The sequence below is a fragment of the Talpa europaea genome (genome assembly GCF_964194135.1).
Source record: "Talpa europaea genome assembly, chromosome: 4".
Classification (NCBI taxonomy): domain Eukaryota; kingdom Metazoa; phylum Chordata; class Mammalia; order Eulipotyphla; family Talpidae; genus Talpa; species Talpa europaea.
The window spans coordinates 60108738-60120740 of record NC_140070.1 but is presented as its reverse complement, the minus strand read 5'-3'; the positions used below and the strand labels follow the sequence as shown (position 1 = coordinate 60120740).

The window sequence follows — 12003 nt, the reverse complement described above, 5'->3', positions numbered from 1 at the left end:
ATAACCAAGATAAAAATGCATACATTGCGCAAAAATGAAAAATGATGTAAGAAATATATTTAAAAAATAAATAAAAATTATTTAAAGTAAAAAAATTTTGAGGCAGAAATTAGTCACTGGATAGGAAGACAAAGTTATATATTTTTTTCACACTTCCCTATAGTTTCTATAACGAGCATACACTACATGTATAATGAAAAATAAAATTTAACACTTAAGAAAATTAAAGCAATTGTTAATAACCTAATACTTTGTATCAAAACCATTTGCCACAAATTGAAAGCATACAGCAGGTACTATTTCAATATTCAGAATTTTACCAATGTTGCTTTTTTTTTAAAGATTTATTTTATTTATTTATTTATTTATTTATTTATTTATACAAGCACTGGGTACAGTCAAAAGTGCGGGAGTCTGAGAGAATTCACCAGAGCGGAGAGCAGAACAGGCAGAGTGACAAAGTACACTGCTGAGGGGAATAGTGGGCACGGCAGAAGAGGTCTACGCGCCATGTGGGACCCTCGCTGGTGGCTGGGGATTGAACCGGCGCTGCAGAGGCTGCGGGCAACTTTGCAACCCAGTGCTCAGCCACTGCGCCACCAGGGAGGCCCACCAATGTTGCTTTTAAGCATTTATATAAATACCACTTTCAATTCTACTACCAAAATAATATCCACCCACCCCCACTCCGCCTCCCCAACCCTCCACTCCACCCCCCCTTCCTCCCAGGTGGCACAGCTGGTTGAGCGCAGCACTATGAAGCTATCCGCAGCCTCTGCAGTGCTGGTTCGATTCCCGGCTGCCAGGGAGATTGCCACATGGCACAGCAGACCTCTCCTGTCTCACCTGCTGCTCCCCTCAGCAGTGTATTTCTGTTGTTCTGCTTCCTCCTCTGTCTCCGGTAAATTCTCTCACCCTCCCACGCCTCTGGCCTGTACCCCAGTACTTGTATAAATAAATAAATTTACAAAAAAAACCCCAACAAAATAATATCCCCTTTCCTTTTCTCCTAGATAAAGAGATGGCCATATTCTGATTGTCTTTTTCTTTTTGCAACAGCATCATCTCAGACTCATGGGAGGATATGGAACATGAACTATCCATTTACAATTAGCGTGATTATTTTTTTCCAATTATGTACCAAGGAGTGACTAGGTGAATAAGGTTGGTTCCTTTCCTTCCTGTAAGTTCAATTATTGTATTCATCTGAATAATTTTCTAACAATAAGATGGCAAACATGAAATAGGATGATGAACTCCCATGCACTGGTTCCCCCAACATGAAAGAAAACACAGATCAGCTCTCTATGCAAGTCTTGTAACTGGGCAAGGCATGGGTAACTCAAACCAGGGTTAAAATGAACCAGTCAGAACTCGGTGCAAAGCGGATTACCCATAAACTTTTACTTAATTTTATCTGTCAAGAAGTTTAAAAATAAGAAACACCAAACAATATATATATTCGGATAAAAAGTTCCAAGCAGAGTATTTCCCTTTATTTTTCAATATTGGAAAGTAACTTCTCTCCACCACCAACACATGTATTACTTATTCCCTTCTCTGGTATATATCATTCACCCTGAGTTGACTTTGCAGTGTTGGAATTTAGACTTGTCTTCTCTACGTACACAATCACAACAGTGACTGTCAAAGGAGGTGACAAGCAAAGTGGGGAGAGGAGTACACGACAGTTTTGGTCAAGGAAAGGGCATTTATTTATTGTAATTACCTAAAAAACCAATCTTTTTTCATGTAATTTGTAGATTTTAATTTTTATACAAAAATACTAGTATAGTGATTGAAGACAAGAGACAGAGTCGATCAAATCTCTGTGGTAGGGGTGAGGTAGGGAATGCAGGGGCATCATACAATGTTGAAAACATTCTCCAGGTGATTCTGAACCTCCCCATTCCTCTAGGTGAGAAAAAATGAGATCTGTTTCTTGAAGACATTTTTTTCTTAATGACTAAGATCAGTCAATCCAAGATAATATAGAAAGAGCCATAAAAGTTTAGACAGACTGATGTATGCTTTTTTCAATTCTCTGAAATGGATTTTTTTTAAAGAGTTATTTATTTATTTATACAAGAACCAGGGTACAGGCCAGATGAGCGGGAGGGTGAGAGGATTTACCAGAGACAAAGCAGGGAACAGAACAGGCAGGCTGAGGAAATACACTGCTGAAGAGAGCAGCGGGTGCTACAGGAGAGGTCTGCCATGCCATGTGGGACCCTCGCCGGCCGGCCGGGATCAAACTGGAGCTGCAGAGGCTGCGGACAGCTTCACAAAGCAACCACCTGCGCCACCAGGGGAGGTCCTGGATTTTATTTTTTTAACATAAAATGCTTTACTTTTTTTTAAGAAATAGAACTTTGTGCTTTTACTTTTTACTGTTGATATATTTTTACTGAAGTAACACTGCATTGTAACATTGTATAGGCTTTGAATGTGCATAATTAAAAATCAGTATCTGCATATACCAACTTTTAAAATTCCACTAAATTTCCAATTTTATCCTTCAGTATACATTGTACCTATGTCCCAATTTAGCAACTATCTTCCCCCTTCCCTCTGGTAATCATTAACTGGTTTCACAGTATGAAAGCTTATTTTTTGTGTTTAGTTCATGTTTGTTGTTTTCTCTATAGGTAACATACAAATAAAATCATATGGTGTTAGTCTTTCTCCTTCTGGCGTATTTCACTAAACATTAATACCTTCCATGCCCATCCATGTTGTTACAAATGGCAGAATTTCAGCTTTTTTTTAATGGGTGAATATTATTCTGTTGTATGTATGTACATCTTCATCCAATCGTTAGTCAGTAGACACTTTTGTGTTTCCAGTTTTGGCTATTGTAAATAATTTTGCAATAAAAATGGGGTGTGTGTCTCTTCAAATTTATGCACTTTTCAGGTGAATGCTAAGAAATGAGATAACTGGATCTTATGGAACTTATATTTTTAATTTTTTGAGGTATATCCATCCTCATTTCCATAATGACTGCACAAATTTAGTCCCACCAATAGTGTATAAGGACTTCCTTTTCTCCATATCCTTTCCAACACTTGCTCTTGTCTTTTGGGTAACAGCCATTCTCTAAGCCATGAGGTGATAGTTCATTGTTGCTTTAATTTGCATTTTTCTCATAACAGGTTTTCTTTGTATTGTTCCAATTCTTTGGTTTCTAATTTATGGCAGTTTTGAGTTCTGTATCTGTGACTTGGTTCTGGAGATTTGTTTACTCTTTGTGGTTCTCTCTCTGTTCCCTTGGGGACTTGCTTAGTCATTTGTAATTTTCTTTCTCCCCATGGTTTTCTTTTGGCTTATTCTGCTGTAGCCGGTTTTTTTTGTTAAGGGTCCTCACTCTCACTGTACTGGGCATTTACCAGTTGGTAGGCCCAGCAGCTGGGGCCTCATGGGGTTTGGTATGGTGCTGGAGTTTACCCTAACGCTGACTGGGACTAGGACCCAGGAGTTTTGGTGTCCAGAGCTGGCAGGCTTTGGAACCAGGCTGGGAGGTGGGGAGAAGTCTTTCAGCTTACTTCAAGGCTGCTTAAGGCCAGATCGCCCTCTGATAGGAAATGATGAACATTATTTCATGTGCCTACTGGCCACCTGTATGCCTTCTGCGAAGAAGTATCTATTCAGATCCTCTAGCCATTTCTAAACTGTTCATTTCTTTATTATTAAATTTCAGGGCTTCTTTGTATATTCTGGACATTAGCCCCTTGCCAGAATATACTGTAACAAATACATTCTCCCATTCAGTTGGACATCTTTTCATTTTGGTGCACATTACTTTCACCATGGCAGAAATTTTTTTGGTATGATGTAAAACCATTTATGTTTGCTTTGCTTCCATTGCTTTTGGAGTTAAGTCCCCAAATATAACTCTAAGGTCAATGTCAAAGAAGATATTCCTATGTTTTCTTCCATTTGTTTTATGGTTTCAAGTTTTATATACTAGTTTAATCCATTTGAATTAACTTTTGTGTATGGTGTTATATAGCTGTGTAGTTTCACTCTTTTTCATGTGGTGGTTCAATTTTCCCAGCACCATTTATTGGAGAGATTTTCCTTGTTGGTAAGCACTTAGTTCCTTGCAGTAAACTAGTCCATATGTGTTGGGTTCTTCATTTTGTTTCATTGACCTGGGGATCTATTTTTTTTAAAGATTTATTTATTTATGCATACAAGAACTGGGGTACAGGTCAGAGGTATGGGGATTCACCAGAGACAGAGTGGGGAACAGAACAGGCAGACTGACTGAAATACACTGCTGAGGGGAGCAGCGGGTAAGTCAGGAGAGGTCTGCTGCACCATGTGGGTAGCTCCCTGGCCAGGGTTGGAACTTGTGCTGCAATGGCTGCAGACAGCTTCAGAGGTTGTATCTTAACCGTTCGCACCACCAGGAAGGTCCCTGGGGATCTATTTTTATCCCAATGCTTTCCATTACCTTCTCTTTGTAGTATAGTTTAAAGGTGAGGCGCATCATACCTCCATTTTTGTTCTTTATTTTCTCTTTGTTCTTTATTTTCTCTTTTTGTTACTTATTTTGTTCTTTATTTTTATAGTTCCAAATAAAAATTCATGGTTTTTTTTTTATTCCTGTTAATAATGTCATTGAGATTTTGACAGGGATTGCACTGAATCTGTACACTGCTTTAGTAATACAGCCATTTTGATGATATTACTACATCCAATCCATGCACACAGATTATCTTTCATGTGATTCTTCTATTTCTTTTAACAACATCCTATAGTTGACTGTGTATAGGTTTTTAATTTCTTTGATTAAATTTAATTCAAGGTATTTCTTTTTCATGTGATTAGAGATAGGATTGTCTTTCTGATTTCTCTTTTTGCTAGTTCATTATTTTTGTCTAGGAATGCAAATATTGCAGCCCCACAGAAGAAGCAGCAGAGGCAGGGGTGGACCAGTAAAGGCCATTATTGGTGGCCACAGCCACATGCTGGCATATGCCCATTCGCCACCTCCCAGACAAGTGCAAATTGATCCCAGGTATGAGTGTAGCAGTGCAGAACTAGCACCACCACCCCAATTCCCTAGCTCACCACCACCCCAATTCCCTAGCTCCCCACCACCCCACTCCCCAGCCACCAGATTATGACCTACAACAGAAAGGAGAAGCAGGGCAGCAGAGTGGGGAGTTAAGATGACCTAAGCATAGAATGCAGCCTGCTATGGAACAAAAAAAGAGGTAGGTAAGCAGTGATCAAGTATTAAAAGCCCCAGATACCACTCTTGCCCCTACCTCATACCATTAAAATGAGAACTAAACAAAACTAAATTCTCAGTGCTCCAACCTCACTCACAAAAGCAAATAAAGCAACATACATGCCTAGGAAGCAAGGGAAGCAAAGTGAGAAGAATAAAAGTCCTAGAACAAATATAAAGGATATAAAAATAGAGAACCTATTGATGACTTCAAAACAACAATACTAAAAATGGTAAATGAGCTACCACAAGGTCAATCAAATGCAGATAGGCAGGTGCAAGATCTTAGACATAACATCCTGGAATAAAGAGAGCTCTTCAACAAAGAAATTGAATATATAAAAAGATGATAAAAAGAGATTCTAAATAAAATGCAGACAAATTTAGGAAGTGACTTAAATAAAATTAAACTGGCAGAAAAAAAGAATTACAGATGTAGAAGACTCAAGGAAACAAATCACCCATTTAGAAAAAGTCAAATAATCAAGACAAAGAAAAATGAGGAAACTCTACAAGAAATAGCCAAGTAAGAGAGGGCAATTAAGGATAACTGTGATCCCAGAAGGTGAAGAGAGAGAAATGGCAACAGAAACCCTCTTCAAATAAGTAACTGATAATTTCCCAAAAGTAATTAAATATATATGGGTGTCAAGCAAGGAGAGAATACCTAAATTTTTAAATGCAAAAGGACCTAATTGAGACACTAACTGTCAAACTATCTAAAATCAAAGATAAAGAAAAAAATTGACAGGGATATAAATAACCAAAAACACACAAGCAAATACAACATGAAGAAATCTTGGACTTAGTGAAATAATGGGCAGATGGGGATAGAGAGGGGGGCAGATGGGGTACTGACAAGGGTGGTTTGGTGGTGGGTGAGTGGAACGTGTATATCTGAAAAGCAAATATATAACCCCCAAAATGAAAATGAATATAAATAACACACTACATTACCAGGAAACCTGAGGTCTTACCAAATTTAAATCTTATATTATATAATGATATGCATGTGTATATTACTGACCTGCAATTTTGAAAGGTCTTCTGCATAATCTTTATCCGGTAAAGTTTCAGATGATATTAAGACATTAACCCATGGATAGATTAAGCCATAATGACTACATGCATTTATCTGAAACAAAAAAATTTTGCATAAACAAAAATGCAATAAAATAAGACTTTCTTCATCCATTTTACAAAGACTAAGCAATTGCTAATCCTCTGCCATGGTGCAGAATTAAGCTTATACTCTCTCTGGATGGGAGGAAAAGCCTTTTACAATGTACTTCCCTGGAAAAAATTTCAGACTTGCTGCTTCTTCCTGAATAAATCTGCACTAAATACTTCCTTATATTTAAAATTTCAAAGTATTACAAAGCAGCACTTTTTATTATAAAGTGCCACACTGCTTTTAAGCTAATTTTTTTTTCAGTAACAGTAATACTGAAAATAATTTTCATTTTTATTACTTTTCTTAGGAGACAAAAATCTCTTCCATGAGTTTTCAAGGCAATTCTCAGAAAGTCTCCCTTACTCAAGAAATGAGTGATTTTTCTGGTGAACCCCCCAAAAGGCAAAGGAGTCAGCATGGAGAAAGGAGGCGGAAAAGTTTAAAAAAAAAAAAAAAGACTTTTTAGGGCTGCCATTGCCATGAGGGCTGTAGACCTGCTCTTGTGTGTGCAAACAACAGGAAATGGGGGCTCTGTAGGAAGTGTTTCCCAAGTCTCTGCCATCCCTCTGCCATCAGGGAGATCTGCAGGTGTCTCTTTTCTCATGAAGGTGACTTCAGGACCATTCCCTCAGGGAGAACAGATGTCACCTTTTGAGGAAAGTTCTTTCCCCCTTTCTTTGGTTGGTGAGGCACAATTGCAAGCAGATAATATAGGAGCAGATGAGGGTGTTCCTTAGAATATAAAATTACTAAAAATGTGGGCAACTTCACTTACAGATTAGTTTTAAGTGAATTTTTGACTCCTGCTTCAATGAGATGTCTGGTAATATATAAATCAGGTTTGATTCTAAGTCATAAAAAGGAAGGTTTATTACAATGTATAAGGTGAGGGTTTAATTTAACATATTCTCTCATTATCTTACCAGATCTTCTGATGTTTGCAATGGTGTGGTATCAGGGGGCTGCCTCTTAGATAATCTCCAGATGTACTGTGATATGAGTTTGTGGAAGAGTTCCTGAAGTACCACATGTGGGAGACATGCTACCAGCTGAGCTTCCCAGAAGTCTACCAAGAGTTGAGGAACTGTACCTTCATCCTTACCACAAAGCACCTTGAAAACAGTGAAACAAGTCCCCAAGGCCCAGTTAAATATATCATTGATCCAGTTACAGTTGATTTGAATATCACACCATCATTTGGGTCAAGCATTTAATAATTTACCATTAGCATAAGGGCCACAGCAAAAACTCACTTAGACATTTTAACAGGAAACAGTTTCTAGGCTGCATGAGTGGAATTTCTCCAGATACCCTTATTTAATTTTTACTTGTATTTTATAAACTGGTTGTGTGAGTCTGTTTTTTCTTTCAAAAAAGAAATAAAAAGCTCACTTCTCTTATCCTGCTCTCCACACCCACCACTTTTACAAGGCCAAGCAGAATAACTACATTTTCAAAGTGCCAAACCTTGAAGAAGGAATCTGCTTCTTCAATTCCAATATGGCTGCTCTTCTGCAAGCCTAGGACTGAAGCCACCAGCAATCCAGGCTGAGTTTCCTTCAAGTAAACAGCAAGCTCAGTTGGATGAATCTGTCCCCTCCTCTGTTGAATTAATAGCCGAGGTTCCAGAATGAAGCCACGTACAAAGTTCATCTTCAGATAAAAAAGAAATTTAGGAACCGAATGTATTCAGATTGTCCATCTTAGGAATATATGCAAGCACATTCAAGTTTCATGGTTTAACTATTAATAATTTACATTAATGTCGATTTTTTCGTTAATTACAAAGACTAGGTATCACTCTAAGAAGGATATCATTGTTAATTATCTTTATAAGGGTTACTATAGTAAACATCAAAATGTCCTATTTTTGTAGAGAGTTTTAAATTTAAGTCTACTTGATTTAAAAACAATATACCTTTAGGTCTTCTCAAAATTATGGAAAGAAATTTTATCTAAAATTTACTTTTCAAAGTGCAGGACATCTCAATGTTGACTTGCAATCTCATCATAACAAAACATTAATTTGTACAGTAATAAAGCACTTCTTCCCCTCTTTTTTAGAAACCAAAGCCATACTGTGGGCATCTGTCCACATTCAGGCAGCAAAAACAACACAGGACCCAGATTGCCAATTTCAAATCCAGATTCTACCACTCATTTACCAGCTGTATGACTCTGGACAAATTATTTAATCTTTTTAAATATTAGTTCCTCCTATGTATAATAGGTATAATAACCACTTCCTCAAAGCATAGTTGCAAAAATTAAGTAAGATAATCCCTATTCGAGGGGCTTAGATTATGCATGGGACATAATAAGTTCTCAGTACACATCACTCTGTTATGTGGACAAACACACCCTTCATGACAGATCAGAAAGTCAGCTCAGGGCAGTGCCCATATTCTTCAGTACCACGCACAGTGCTCTGAATGTAACTGACAGTAAGTGGAAAGAAATTTGAATATCTATTGTTGCCATTTCTCATACTTGTTTTTTTTCATTTGTCAGATACAAAGCCCCAACTTACCCCATTTTGGGTCACTTACTTTCTAATTATTACTTTCCAACTAAGAAAAAATGAGCTAGACAGAAACCAGAAGAAAGGTAAACACCTCAGATTACAGATCCTATCTGCAGCCTTCATTAATAACAGGCAGAGTACCATACCTCTGAATGGTTTTTAATTTCATTCTTATACAGGTCAAGATCTCCCATTTTCAGAGCTATTGATGCTTTGGCCAATGTCACTAATACTGATGAACAATCAGAAGTATCCAATTTCCTTAGATAGCTCAAGGCAGTTGAAGGGTTAATGTTCTTCATAGAAGGAGTACAGAGAATATGGGGCAGTTGTTTTGGCTCTGCCACATGAAACATCTGAACCACTTTTGCTGCTAATTCCTTTGGTAAGCATGAACAAGAAGTGAAAGATCAGAAAGCAACAAAGTCAAAACATAAAAAAGATACAAAGTCAAGATACAAACATGCAACTGAGAAAAAAATTAAGACAAAATTATTAGAATTATGTTTTGATTAAAAAAACAGTTGATAGTGACATGGGGAATCTAACATGACTTAAAGTGACTCTTTGCTGAATTATAATGAAGAAAAAGCAGTGAAAATATGTACTATGCTGTGGCTAGCATTTCTAATTTTAACAACAGCTCAGAAGTAGAACACAAATATTTTATTAAATTCACTCAAAATTTCATTATAAAAATTACTATTTAGTACAAAATATACTTAATGACTTATGAGGAAATTTCATTTCTCTCATTTAGTATCACAATATCCAATTTTGCATACTTGCATTCAATTCTTTAAAAATACATGAGCGGCTAAAAAAATCCTTAATAATGTCTTAAGTTCACTGGACCAAGATTTCAAAAGTGAAGTTTTGAACACTTGGAGAATGGGGGCAACTAGGTTTGTGGTAAGGGTTACATGCAATAGAAGGCAGGCGAGACTCCTGTGTATTTCTTTCAAGACATGCCACTGACATGCTGGGCAGGTCACTCAACCACAATGGTCCACATTCTCTCAGCTGCATTGTAAGAAAGGATGAGATTATGTCTTTTCTAAGCTGTAATTCTATGATTATTAATGAAGAAGGTGGCACATTAGTTACTTTTTAGGAAAAGAATATCATACCCAAGAAAAATATTTGGGATTTGACTTCTAAATTGTACTACATGAAGTAAATTGCTCAGATAAAACATTACAAATATTAGATATAATTAATTAGAAAACTATACTCACTTCACTTAATTCTTCATCCAGGTTTTCATAAAGTGAATGATTTATGTAAAAGATTAATCCCTTCTCGTATTTCTGCAATCCATCCTCTACTGCCCAATCCACTCGGGCTAAAACTTCAGCCATAGACAAGCCAGACATCTTATAGTATGGCAAGGCGAGGTGGGAATACTGAGTATCAAGCCTAAAGGAAAAGAAGTAAAATATCCTCAATTTGTCATTTGTAAGCTTGATATCTAACACATTTGATAATGAAACAGATCATGTTGCCAGGAGATATAAATCTCAAAATGTTTAATGGTTAGAACAAACTCCTAAGTTTTTGTTCTGCAAAGTCATTCCAACAATTAAGAAAAGACTAGGTTTCTTTTTGCCTTCTCATATTAAAAATAGATAAACAATTCATTCAGTGAATTTTAATACTCATAATGTAGTTCTTAAATAATGGAGCTTATGGGTAGAAAAATTCTGTTTCATTAATTTACAATTATTCCCATGGGTCAAGTAAGCTTTTGAAATAACATATCAATAATGTATAAATACCATTCTTAAAAATAAAAATCATTATTCATCCTTAGGTCCTTTCTCTGCTATCATAAAAACACTGACCACTATGATTAAAATCACAGATTGTCAAAATGGTATCTCTCCCTTAAGTTAACAGACAATAAACTAGTACTATGGCTAGCTCAGGATTTTTCACTGGTTATGCACCCTTTCTCAAGCTCTGAAAAAAAAACTTCAAATTCCCAAATTAAGTGATGGGAGAGACATACATTTGAGGTGGACTGTTCACCTAAGAAACTAACTCCCTGAAGATAGACAATGTATTGGGTCATGTTCATCTTGGTATCTCTACGCCTAGCAAAATACCTGACACACAATAGTGCTCAACAAATGCTTGTGGAAGAAATGAAGAAACAAACTACTTCCTTCATGCATTTCCCCATTTATCAGGTAATTACCAGAGATTGAAAAGTTAGTAAGTATACCCAAAGCTCAAGATGGCTTCTCTAATAAGAAGCATCACCAACCTGCTAAAGCAGTCTCCAAGGTGGCCACAGCTTTCTTTAAATGCTTCTAAAAGCTCTGCTTGTTCTTCAGGTTCCAGCTGACTGGCATCCATAAGGGCAGCTCTCACTATCAGATGAGCCTCACTGAGAAGGTGGATGCAGCTCTGGGTTTTAGCAGTCTTATAGGTATTACTGTAGTCTATCTACAATAAGAAAGACAAATAGCTGAAACTGCTGTAGAAAGATTCCCCCAAAAGTTTCCCAGTTCTTAAAAATATCTATGTATTTTGCCAGTAAAGTTAATATTTAGACACATTAAATCCTAAAAAATAAATTAAAAAGTGGTTAATTATCATTCTAAAAGGATTTAGCTCAAGTGTTTCATTTCTCCCATAGTTTAATACATACATTATTATAAACAGTCCTTTGTTAGTGTAATCATGACAGAAAGTAAAATAATACTGTAATATTAAGAATAGTTAATAATTTTATCAGAATTTGATAAAGCTAATAAATACCTGAAATAGGTTTTTTTAAAACTCTGTCATTTAAATCTTCTTCAAATGCAGATTAAATATCCTTCCTTAATTTTAGTTTCAATCTGTAAAGTTAGGAACTACCACATCCATCTGAAAGTCACAGTGGGCTTACAAAAATTATCACTTGCAAATCTAAGTCAATCCGTATTTTCAGACTACAGTAGGCAAAACATCTAGGTGAAATTTAAGACTTTCAATTAAACAAGACTGAAAGGACAACAAAGCTGATGTAATGATCAACATCAGACTGCCAGGGAGAAATCAGGCAAAACCTTG

At 36.5% G+C, this 12003-nt stretch overlaps 2 protein-coding genes across 5 annotated transcripts in view; one reads left to right on the top strand and one right to left on the bottom strand.

Moving 5' to 3' along the window:
* CP (ceruloplasmin) overlaps positions 1–1151 on the top strand; it is a gene marked incomplete at both ends in the record, with an annotated part of 65995 nt that extends 64844 nt beyond the window's left edge. The window contains one exon of the mRNA XM_084231781.1: positions 1060–1151. Within this exon, the coding sequence (XP_084087907.1) occupies positions 1060–1151 (92 nt within the window). The remainder of the gene's footprint in view (positions 1–1059) is intronic.
* HPS3 (HPS3 biogenesis of lysosomal organelles complex 2 subunit 1) overlaps positions 1–12003 on the bottom strand; it is a gene marked incomplete at both ends in the record, with an annotated part of 46147 nt that overhangs the window by 5462 nt on the left and 28682 nt on the right. For 3 of the 4 annotated variants that reach the window (XM_084231782.1, XM_084231784.1, XM_084231785.1), the window contains 6 exons: positions 6270–6377; positions 7340–7528; positions 7884–8069; positions 9087–9320; positions 10179–10359; positions 11210–11391. In XM_084231782.1, coding sequence (XP_084087908.1) covers positions 6270–6377; positions 7340–7528; positions 7884–8069; positions 9087–9320; positions 10179–10359; positions 11210–11391 — 1080 coding nt within the window. The remainder of the gene's footprint in view (positions 1–6269; positions 6378–7339; positions 7529–7883; positions 8070–9086; positions 9321–10178; positions 10360–11209; positions 11392–12003) is intronic. The other variant, XM_084231783.1, reaches the window with a different exon arrangement.